The 11,730-nt window shown below is 40.6% G+C and overlaps 1 protein-coding gene and 1 long non-coding RNA gene across 3 annotated transcripts; both read right to left on the bottom strand.

Annotated features, from left to right (window-relative positions):
- Window positions 1-352: 352 nt before the first annotated feature.
- LOC147640901 (uncharacterized) lies at window positions 353-3,824 on the bottom strand. Of its 2 annotated transcripts, XR_015268583.1 has the most exons (3): window positions 3,363-3,814; window positions 2,077-2,158; window positions 353-642 (listed from the first exon to the last, which is right to left on the bottom strand). It is a non-coding gene; the product is annotated as an uncharacterized LOC147640901 (long non-coding RNA). The 2 variants fall into 2 exon arrangements; XR_015268588.1 differs by lacking the exon at window positions 353-642 and having other exon boundaries at window positions 1,996-2,158; window positions 3,363-3,824.
- On the bottom strand, window positions 2,332-3,366 carry LOC147640902 (uncharacterized). The gene is made up of 2 exons (XM_086816510.1): window positions 2,767-3,366; window positions 2,332-2,706 (listed from the first exon to the last, which is right to left on the bottom strand). The coding sequence occupies exons 1-2, from the start codon at window positions 3,239-3,241 to the stop codon at window positions 2,510-2,512; spliced, it is 672 nt and encodes a 223-aa protein (XP_086672636.1). The 5' UTR covers window positions 3,242-3,366; the 3' UTR covers window positions 2,332-2,509.
- Window positions 3,825-11,730: the final 7,906 nt, after the last annotated feature.

Below are 11,730 nucleotides of genomic sequence, written 5' to 3'. Positions count from 1 at the left end.
TAATTCCTTCATACTTGGAATGATGAATGTACACACCATACTTAATTCCTTCTATGGTAGAATGACCTATGAACTATCTTCTACCACATTCCTTGTCTAAGTAACTTTTTGTGCATTTTGAACCATGTCCTATGCTTCTTGCATCATCTTGTCTACTTGGTCCCAAACACATCACTCCTTCTCCCATGTCTAGGATTCTTCCTCTTCATCTTTCATCCGTTCCAATTCTCTAGGTGAACTATTCTACCTTAAACCCTTGTGATTACCATGACCACCTTTAGTGATCTCACTTTGCCTAATATGGCTCAATTTTTACTACATTATTTTCTGAGGACTTTACCAAAGTTCTCACATTAATTTATTGGGAGCTTTACCAAAGTTATCACCAAGTTTGATTATATTATCACTAGACACTCCATTTTGCGATGACCAACTACTTCACAATAATAATATTGGAAGGCTACACTTATCACACCACCCATGACCTCAACCATTGAGAACAAGCCTATGGTATGTCTATTTACATGGCTAACTCATACCATCACCTAAATTAGGACTACCACCTAGGTTTGTTGCTCCACTTATCACTACCAAAGTTAAACTTTACGATTGTAACATGGAGCCTCCGTAACAAGTGGTAACCTGCAATACAACACAATAGAGAGTGAGCTTACATTCCTCCTGGGTATGTCACCATCTCCAACTTTTAAATATTCTTCTTTCAATTCTTAAGCTTGGGTTATGAATCCAACTTCCCATCGAAGTCGTCATCCAAAAGTCTTCCACTCACTTATTTTATTCCATTCGAGAAAGGTTAAGTGTTCCCTATATTACGCACTAATATTTTAGCAGCTTCCATCAATCCATCAAATCCATTGCTCATGAAATTAGTGAATGTTATTGGAAGCTTCAATTTCTTCAGCAACCCATTGACAAACCATTCTCCTATAAATGCCTCAATTGGCCAAAGAGCTCCCTTAGGTACGAAACTTAGCCACATAATCTTTTATCAACAAACTTTTCTACCCAAGGTAGTGTAAATTTTCAAGCACCTACAAGAATATCTTCTCCTTCTAGAATTGTGCTAAAATACATCACAAAGATGCATAAATGAAAAAATGATTAAAAGCAAAATATATATGCCGATCGAACAACTTCCCATCAAAAGTGCTACTTGGTGCAGTTCACTTCTGAATAGTTGGAACCATAGGCAACATACTATTAGCCTCCCAAACATTCTAAAAAATTACTATGCGGGTATCTTGGTGCTTCTTCATTAAAAAATTTCAACTCGTTTCTCTCCCATACAAGAAAACCTAACTTAACATAGACAGAGAATGACAAAGACCATAAACCTCGAGGGATTCACTATATGTAACTCTCTATACAACGTGCGTTCAAGGCCTAATTTAAAAACCCCTTATTTGTAAAATTTTCATAAATAAAACATCTTTTTTCTATTCAATCTGTAAATACCATTCTTCTGTAGATTTTAAAAAAAAAGTATAAAAAAATATTGAAAAACCCTCTGTTGTTGAACACACGACTACGCCAACATATTTTTAAGTGTCCCCCCGAGCTATAAACTAGTGAAATAGTAATAACAACAAACTAGATACATGATTATACTATTACATAGTACGTAAGCATGAGAATGTAAACTACAAAGTTCTAAGGACCCAACCTTGAGTGCCAAAATGTCTTTCAATGTACATGTAAATGTTTATTATTCTAACGGCTCACTCTATTTCCATTGGACATTTTTCACACAATTAACTCCACCAATAATGTAAAATATTCTTTTTTTAAAGAAACTTCATTTACTATAGTCTTTGAAAGTTGGATGATTTATTGTTTCCATTTAGCTTTGTATCAATCCAATTTTATTTTGAATGAAATATCTAGTGTAGGAGATTTCACACATTTCAACTTCACCTTACAATAACCAAGGAATGGCCCAACACTTCTTATAACTGAACAATTTGATATCCATAATTGATTTTAAACAGCAAATTTATAGCAACGAGAATTCTTGAGAATGGATACAAATTTTAAAGAATAGCATAAACAACACACCTTGTTTATCTCTAAATGATCCAAATGACAAGCCTCTTTGCATCTATATGAAGTGAAGCAAAAGTGGTGGAGACCAAGCTAGCTGTAATTCATATAAAAAGATTAAAACATATCTTAGAACATATGAAAGAACAAACAAGCAAGGTTCTCAACGAGTTGCTTCACTAACGATCTGTTCATCAAAAATATATCCCAATCAACATCACAAGTTCCTTCTCAACATGGCTTGAAATAGCTATGGTCAAGAGTGTGCCATTAAATAATCTCTAATTCTTCATTTAAATCTGTAAAATGACCTCTACACCATATTGTTTACATCATATAGATACAAAGGGGCTTGTCATTTGCATTATTTAGAGGCAAAAGTGCTTAAGGCCAAGCTAGCCGTGATTCCACAGAAAGTTGAAATGACTACACGGCAGAAACTGCCAGCTCAGCGAGGGCCGTGGCCACCACCTCCGCCAGGTCCACCCGAACCGCCGCCGCCAGGCCCTCCGAAACCTCCTCCAGGACCGCCCATGCCTCCTCCGGGACCGCCCATACCACCTCCTGGACCTCCGCGATGACCACCTCCTCCCCCAAAACCACCACCAGGCCCACCACCGAATCCACCACCTGGACCGCCTCCGCCTGGTCCACCACCTGGACCGCCTCCACCAGGGCCTCCGAAACCGCCACCGGGGCCTCCACCAGGGCCTCCGAAACCGCCACCGGGGCCTCCACCAGGTCCTCCGTAACCGCCACCGGAGCCTCCACCAGGGCCCCCGAAACCGCCACCAGGGCCTCCAACAGGTCCTCCGAAACCGCCACCGGGGCCTCCAACAGGTCCTCCGAAACCACCACCGGGGCCTCCTCCAGGACCTCTAAACCCAACACCGGCGCCTCCTCCAGGACCTCCGAATCCACCACCCGGACCACCAAAACCACCGGGAGGACCTCCAAATCCATCCGGCCCTCCTCTAGAACCGCCTCCGGCAGGACCTCCAAAACCACCTCCCGGTCCTCCAAACCCACCACCGGGCCCACCAAAACCACCAGGCCCGCCTAAGAAACCGCCAGGCCCTGGGGGTGGTGGAGGAGGAGGCGGGTGATGGGGTGGGGGGGGAGGAGGCGGGTGATGGGGTGGGGGGGGAGGAGGTGGGTGATGGGGGTCATGGGGAAACATGGCTGAGCAGCGCAAAGGTGGACTATTCAATATGGTCTCTGGCAGAGTCTTTTGACAAGGTACAAGGTTACAGCAAGGGAAACATCGAGTCAAGATATAAACAAGAAGGAAAGCTGGTTACCTTACTGAAGAGAGGTCACTCCATCACCGCAGGACGGATACTGTATACTGTTAATAAGCTTTGTAAACGCAAAGCTTGTAACCTAGGCGAGCATACGAGCAAGTATTCATCGAGCCGCGTTGATGGACACGTTAGAGAAATTAGCTGTGCGTGCGCAACACACCATGACTCATCACCGCAGGAGAATAGTCCGATAAGGCTCCTGGCTAATTTGGTGGGGTCGATCGGCGGTGCGCATCTCTGTCGGTCGTCACTCACCCAGCTACCCACCCACGCACCCACAAGGATCTTGGCCCTCTCAACACAAGGATCTTGGCGCTCTCCTCCACGATATGCACGCTCGCGTCTTCACAATGTTCACGTTCTGTCTATAGTGTTGCGTTCACTTCAAAAGATCTTATCGACAGAGTTATTAGCAGGAATAACAATGGTTGTTTTTTTCCAAGCTAAGGTTTCCACACATCGCGCCAACTCCATTTTTTGGGAACAATAATATATTAATATCTACAAACTTACAATAGTCATTTACAAAAACTTTCAGCCACTTTCATATCCCATCTAGTCCCAATCCCTTAAGGAGATCATATCCTATCTAGTCCCAATCCCTATTAAGGAGATCACGTATTAGCTCCCACTTCTCATCTTCCCAAAGAAAAGAAGACATTTCCGCGAATATATGAAACCCCAACTCCATACAAGCAATCAACAAAACTTCAAAAGTGAACATCCCCTTAGGAGTCTACTTTTCAGAATAATCCCCTTTTGTCCAGATCTTCACCATAGAAGATTGCTTTTCAGAATAATCCCCTTTTGTCCAAATCTTCACCATAGAAGACTGCTTTTCAGAATAATCCCCTTTTATACAAATCTTCACCACAGGTCTTCTACCCAGTGGATTTTTAATCAAGGCCATAAAGATGTCCACTGGTTGCTTTTCCTTCAGGTACTACCTTTTACATCTGGGACCAAACTTGGGATATTTGGCTTTGATATCTTTCCAAGTGTATACCTGCCACCAACAAATCAACATTAGGGTATCCTAGTATGTAATTTTTGAGCCCCCTAAAGAATAGGATAGACCTATGTGAAAAATAGGATGCTAACTTGCTAAGGTATCTTTATGGTATTATGAATCTCAATCTCCTTCACTTAAAGAACCCAACGTTAATTAATTAAGCAAAAGTGGATGCCGTAGGTTTATGAAGGTGGGAAAAAACACCTTAGGTTTATTAAGGGTTAAGCGAAATATCTCATCATTTGATTAGATATTTCACATGTTGTTTTGACACGTGTCCCTCCCCACACCCTGTTTCAATAAAGCAGCAAGGTTTTCGAGAGCTGGCCCTCCTCGCGTTGTATGGTGGTGTTCCCGCCCTCATGCTTCACATCATGTTGGTCTTGCTACGGATTCGTCAACCTCGTACTGGACCTCATGGTCGTCATCCCCAGTTCCGATTGTGCAGGTGATATGTGCGATGGTCCTATGTGAAGGAGCATAATATAGCATTTCATTAAGATAGAGCGGACCTTGCCCAAGTTCCAATTTGCTTTGTTTAACTTAGGAAGCGACTAGATGGGAACCTCTAAACCACCAAAAGCAAGCCATGGGTCATGGTCACCAAAAGAAAGAATTGTTGCTCATTGTAAGAATTATATGATTGGTGTCACTTTAACCTCTAAAGCTCATGACACAATCATTAACTTAAGAAATGAGGGTGTATAAGAATATAGCACAACAAAAAGATAGATAGAAAAACAAAGTGCAATAGATAGAGAACTTAAAATTCTGAGATAGGTACAATGTGATGGTGTTGTCCAGCCATGCGCTCTCAAGTAAAGCTTAGATGGTGATCTAGACAGAATCTGGATAGAGGAAGTACTTACTAAATGTGGAGGGTGTGGATACTCACAAGCATTGGATACCTTAGCTTGTAATGACTATGTCCATATATGGTGGTGCAGGTGGTGTGATAGACGCGCATACAACGCGGTCAATTACATTGTATGGACGCGATCATGCATATCAAGAATGTGGCCAACCACCCCATTGCCCAATAATAAAATGAACTTAGAAAATATTCTAAGAATATTCTCCATACCATCGGGCTAGGGGCTCATGCCCCTCAATGCCACTAAGGGGGGCCAGCGATGGTCACAATAACGACCCCATCGGCATCCAAGCCGAGGTTCTCACCAAAAATATGTGCACCAATGGCTTCTCCTCATAATGGGGGCCTTTACAAATGTGCACCAAGCATAGATGTGAGATGCATGCTGAGAGACGGGCATTGAGTGTATACTATAGTAGGTACTACATTGTCAACAAGGGTTTCACTAGAAAGACTGCTACTAATTGTATCATACAAAGGGAGAATAAGTCCTTAAAGAACAAAACACACAAATTGGAGAAACAATACAATGCCATTTTTATGGAGCTTCAAGAACCTTTAGATTCATTAGTTAGTATATATGATATATTATAGAGTCCCCTTAGCAGTCTGCTTTCAGAATAATCCCCTTTTGTCCAGATCTTCACCATAGAAGACTGCTTTTCAGAACCCTTTTGTCCAAATCTTCACCACAGGTCTTCTACCCAGTGGATTTTTAATCAAGGCCATAAAGATGTCCACTGGTTGCTTTTCCTTCAGGTACTACCTTTTACATCTGGGACCAAACTTGGGATATTTGGCTTTGACATCTTTCCAAGTGTATACTTGCCACCAATAAATCAACATTACGGTATCCTAGTATGTGATTTTTGAGCCCCCTAAAGAATAGGATAGACCTATGTGAAAAATAGGATGCTAACTTGCTAAGGTATCTTTATGGTATTATGAATCTCAATCTCCTTCACTTAAAGAATCCAACGTTAATTAATTAAGCAAAAGTGGATGCCGTAGGTTTATGAAGGTTGGGTGGGAAAAAACACCTTAGGTTTATTAAGGGTTAAGCAAAATATCTAATCATTTGATTAGATATTTCACATGTTGTTTTGACACGTGTCCCTCCCCACACCATGTTTCAATAAAGCAGCAAGGTTTTCGAGAGCTGGCCCTCCTCGCGTTGTGATGGTGGTGTTCCCGCCCTCATGCTTCACATCATGTTGGTCTTGCTACGGATTCGTCAACCTCGTACTGGACCTCATGGTCATCATCCCCAGTTCCGATTGTGCAGGTGATATGTGCGATGGTCCTGTGAAGGACCATAATGTAGCATTTCATTAAGATAGAGCGGACCTTGCCCAAGTTCCAATTTTCTTTGTTTAACTTAGGAAGCGACTAGATGGGAACCTCTAAACCACCAAAAGCAGGCCATGGGTCATGGTCACCAAAAGAAAGAATTGTTGCTCATTGTAAGAATTATATGGTTGGTGTCACTTTAACCTCTAAAGCTCATGACACAATCATTAACTTAAGAAATGAGGGTGTATAAGAATATAGCACAACAAAAAGATAGATAGAAAAACAAAGTGCAATAGATAGAGAACTTAAAATTCTGAGACAGGTACAATGTGATGGTGTTGTCCAGCCATGCACTCTCAAGTAAAGCTTAGATGGTGATCTAGACAGAATCTGGATAGAGGAAGTACTTACTAAGTGTGGAGGGTGTGGATACTCGCAAGCATTGGATACCTTAGCTTGTAATGACTATGCCCATATATAGTGGTGTAGGTGGTGTGATAGACGCGCATACAATGCGGTCAATTACGTTGTATGGACGCGCATACAACGCGGTCAATTATGTTGTATGGACGCGATCACCACCTGCATATCAAGAATGTGGCCAACCACCCCATTGCCCAGTTACAATAAAATGAACTTGGAAAATATTCTAAGAATATTCTCCATACCATCGGGCTAGGGGCTCACGCCCCTCAATGCCACTAAGGGGGGCCAGCGATGGTCACAATAACGACCCCATCGGCATCTAAGCCGGGGTTCCCACCAAAAACATGTGCGCCAATGGCTTCTCCTTGTTAGAACATGAAGTCAAAGTGAGTGTTCTAGTGTGTCTAGAGTGAGTTTTATGTCTAGTCTTTGTGTGAGTGCCATGTGGCATATTGGGATTTATCCCATATACATGTGACACTTAGAGTGTGTGTGCCTATCCTATAAAGGCATTGTACTTTCTAGTCTTAAATATCAATCAACATCAAGCTCTCTTGGTCTACATGTGAGTACTTTGGTTATCATTGCTTTGCACTTATATCTTCATTATGTCTTTCCATTCGTTCCTGTGCCTTCATGTGGTATCAGAGCCAGCTCCCTTTCTCCTTGCTCTTCCAAGGGATTGAGTTGAGGGAGGCCAAGAAAGAGAAGCCTCTCTCTCTCTTTCTCCTTGGAAGGCTGCCCTTCCCTTAACCCCTTCATGTGGGGTTGCCCTTTGATCTTCATCGCCATGTTTCTGGAATTGAGACCAGCGACCATTGTGACGGCCATATCTTTTGACAAAATTTGAATTTCAACCTGAAATCTGTAGCAAAGTTGTAGAGGACTTTGTGAACTTCAATTTTCGTTTTTACATCTTTGCAATCCGAGGTTCTGGTGAAAAGTTATGGCCCCTGCAAGAAAGTGACGAAATTTTTCCTGCGCGAATTTTTTTGGTTTGCCCATGAGTTCCTGCTGCCCGTCATTTCTTGGAAGCTGCCCGCCACCACTCTTCCTGAAGCTGGTGCTTACTTCTCTACATTCGTGGAGATGATTCGTGGAGTTGATTCGATCTGATCTGCAGCAAGACATTGCTGATTCGTGGAGATGATTCGTGGAGTTGGTTTGACCTGATCTGCAGCAGCAGCAAGACATTGTTGATTCGTATTTCTCCTGCTGCCTCCCTCTTCCACGTGTTCACATCTCTCATGTTGCCTCCCTCTTCCACAACCTGATCTGCATCGACTATCTCCTTCAATTTCATCACCTCGCAATCTGAAAATCGAAGTCTGTAGCATGTAAAATTTTGGGGATTTTGCAAAATCTATGTAAATTCAGTCCTTATTTTCACATTTATTTGGAAATTTTGCTACATTAATCAAGATTGATCCAAGTTAAGGCATCATATCCGACATTGGGGACTCTTCGATCAAGGTTTTGAGAGTCATGCTATGATTGCTCCACTCAGCTGCTCCTATGGCCTTCACCGACATATCCTTCGGGGACATTTTGTGCTTCACCGACACTTCATTCGGGTGCACGAATGGGCATACCCATGTATGCAGCAGCTATGTGGAGGACATCTCTCATCGAAGAGATCTCATTTTCTTATTTATTCTATGTGTGCTTGGGTACTCTGCCCTACGTAGTCCCCCTAAAATGCTTGTAATAATGAGTCGTGTCATTAGTCAATAAACAGGTTCACAGCCTTGGATTGTCCTCCTAAAATGTTGTAATCTTTCCTGTTTTTTCGTGTCTGACTCCCCACCATTCTGTTATGGAGTCAGGAGGGGGATGTATTGTGGAGTCATGTATTGGCTTTGATAGGATCTCAGGTTGCTCCAGTTGTCTAGACCTCTGAGTTGTTCATGCATCCATGCATGATGAGCCTCTGAGCCATGCTTGATGAGCCTCTGAGTCATTTGTACCATGCTCACTAGCCTCTGAGCCATGCTCACTTGCCTCTGAGATTGTGTGGGAACTATGTCTAGTTCTAACTTGGAGGTTGGTAGTCCGTCATTGCCATGTTCTGTTCTTGGCTCATTCCAGTAGTTTCTCACCTTGCCTTCATCGGCGGGGGGTGTTAGAACATGAAGTCAAAGTGAGTGTTCTAGTGTGTCTAGAGTGAGTTTTATGTCTAGTCTTTGTGTGAGTGCCATGTGGCATATTGGGATTTATCCCATATACATGTGACACTTAGAGTGTGTGTGCCTATCCTATAAAGGCATTGTACTTTCTAGTCTTAAATATCAATCAACATCAAGCTCTCTTGGTCTACATGTGAGCACTTTGGTTATCATTGCTTTGCACTTATATCTTCATTATGTCTTTCCATTCGTTCCTGTGCCTTCACTCCTCATAATGGGGGCCTTTACAAATGTACACCAAGCATAGATGTGAGATGCATGTTGAGAGACAGGCATTGAGTGTATACTATAGTAGGTACTACATTGTCAACAAGGGCTTCACTAGAAAGAGTGCTACTAATTGTACCATACAAAGGGAGAATAAGTCCTTAAAGAACAAAAACACACAATTTGGAGAAACAATACAATGCCATTTTTATGGAGCTTAAAGAACCTTTAGATTCATTAGTTAGTATATATGATATATTGTAGAGTGCCACACAACATCTTGGACAAACTTCTACATAAGTGGAAGGTGTCACTCAATTGTCAAGAATCTTTTTTGTAATTTATCTTTTACTTAATTTGTCAATGAACTTGTTGGTGTAATTTGAGTTGTGGAGACTCTCTTTTTTTAAAAATTTATCTCATATTTACTATGATAGTTAGTATATATGATATATTGTAGAGTGCCACACAACATCTTGGACAAACTTCTACATAAGTGGAAGGTGTCACTCAATTGTCAAGAATCTTTTTTGTAATTTATCTTTTACTTAATTTGTCAATGAACCTGTTGGTGTAATTTGAGTTGTGGAGACTCTCTTTTTTTAAAAATTTATCTCATATTTACTATGATAGTGAGCCTCTTAATCTATTTTAGGCCTTTGACGTAATTTAAATATGTGCATAAAATAAATGGATTTGATCATTTTTTATGTGTATTTGACATTTTACAATGCTATTTTTTATTACTACGTAATCATGTTTATTTTTTTAAAGTATTTTATAAATATATGTAAAAACAGTACCACTTGATCATTATGTTAACACTCTAGTGTGGTAATAATGTTCACACTCCAATTCTAAAGTTTATATATCTCTAAAAGCAAAAGCAACAGCACTTGATTATAATGTTAACACTCCAATTTGGTTTTATAAAGAAAATATCCTCAATTACAACTTTATAAACATTGCTTTTCCACTACTATCGGTATTAGCTTCCTCTATCTTTTTTTAGAGGAATCAAGTGACAATTCCCACTTGTCTTCATCTTCATTTTCTCTACAATCAATCATTTCATCGTCGTGAGACATCGCAATGGTTTTTATGGTAGCTCGAATTGCAATGTTCATTGTCAAGTGTAATAGTTATATATTACAAAAAATATACACCAAATTAGCTTTATGAGAAGATGTGTAATCTATAACGATGCTTTATGTGAATGAAGTCAGAAACATACCACTTTTTCTTGCAACTATTTGAGGATGCTATATGAGATACAATACTTGAGTAGCAATACTTGAGTAGTAATATATTACAACTCAAATGTATAACTTTTGTAATTTTCACCATATTGAGCCAATTGCCATGGATCAGCAAAGTGCACCTTCTCTATTAGCAAACCAAGTACAAATTGACAAAAATCCTCTCTTCCTTAATCACCTAAAACATGGCTTTATGTAGGATCCTTAAGAGAATTAGCAATAGAGGTTAATCTTGTCCTCGTGTACACTCTTAATGTCAACAATAAGGCCACAACTTATAGCAATATTCCAAAAAAGTATTTTCATGCTAGGCCAAGTATTTGAATAAAGATTTGCAATGGGTGAGAGAGCTAATTCAACTATGAGAGGTGTTTGAGTTCCCACCCACTTTTGGTGAACCTTCTTCCATGGATACAATGGTGGAGACTAGTATGATGGAACTTGTGGACAAAAGCATCTACTATTAATTTTCTTTGTGGGTACAACTTGTATTAATCACTATGTCAAGGCAAATTAATGCTTCGTAGAAAAAAAAACATCCTTAAAGTTAGTAACTAAGAAGAAGTGTGCCCTGGGGGTGTCGATAAGCTTGATGGTGAGATACCTTGCCCTTTTTACAATATGCTTGGCCCTTACATGGCATCATGTGAAAACTATGTCATGCCACATGTTTCCAATATATAGCTCACCTCTATAATGAAATCCAACTAGGCACCTTGCAGGTTCATAGAAATAATTTGTCTGATGGTCACGCAAGTGCTTCCTATGGTGGATAGCAATGTAAGTGTTCAAAAATTTCAGATGTCCACAAACAGAGACCTTATCATGACATCACTAGTGGTTTCACTCGATCTTGAAAGTGGTGGGTGATAGGTGATGGTGGGTAATATGGAGCTTAGACACTTCTTCAAAGATATCTTTTCATTGGATATGTTTTCTCGAATCACTTTCTCACCACCTCCTTATGCAATATTTTCCATCTATTTTCTTATTTTTCTTACGTTATCAAGGTGTAAATTTTGAAGGCATAGTAGATAGATCATGAGAAGGATAACAAGCCTCATGAGGATACAATTACTTGTGGAAGTTGAAGCTCCTCATGAATATT

This window comes from Cibotium barometz, chromosome 2, assembly GCF_041138505.1.
Source record: "Cibotium barometz isolate CiBa-2024 chromosome 2, ASM4113850v1, whole genome shotgun sequence".
Lineage (NCBI taxonomy): Eukaryota > Viridiplantae > Streptophyta > Polypodiopsida > Cyatheales > Cibotiaceae > Cibotium > Cibotium barometz.
The sequence above is the reverse complement of the archived record's forward strand: the minus strand, read 5'-3'. Positions and strand labels throughout refer to the sequence as shown.

Coding starts and splice junctions, on each gene's coding strand:
- LOC147640902 (XM_086816510.1), bottom strand. CDS start 3,241: ATGTTTCCCCATGACCCCCATCACCCACCTCCTCCCCCCCCACCCCAT. Junction 2,707..2,766: donor TGGCGGTTTCGGAGGCCCTG/GTGGAGGCCCCG, acceptor GTGGTGGACCAG/GCGGAGGCGGTCCAGGTGGT.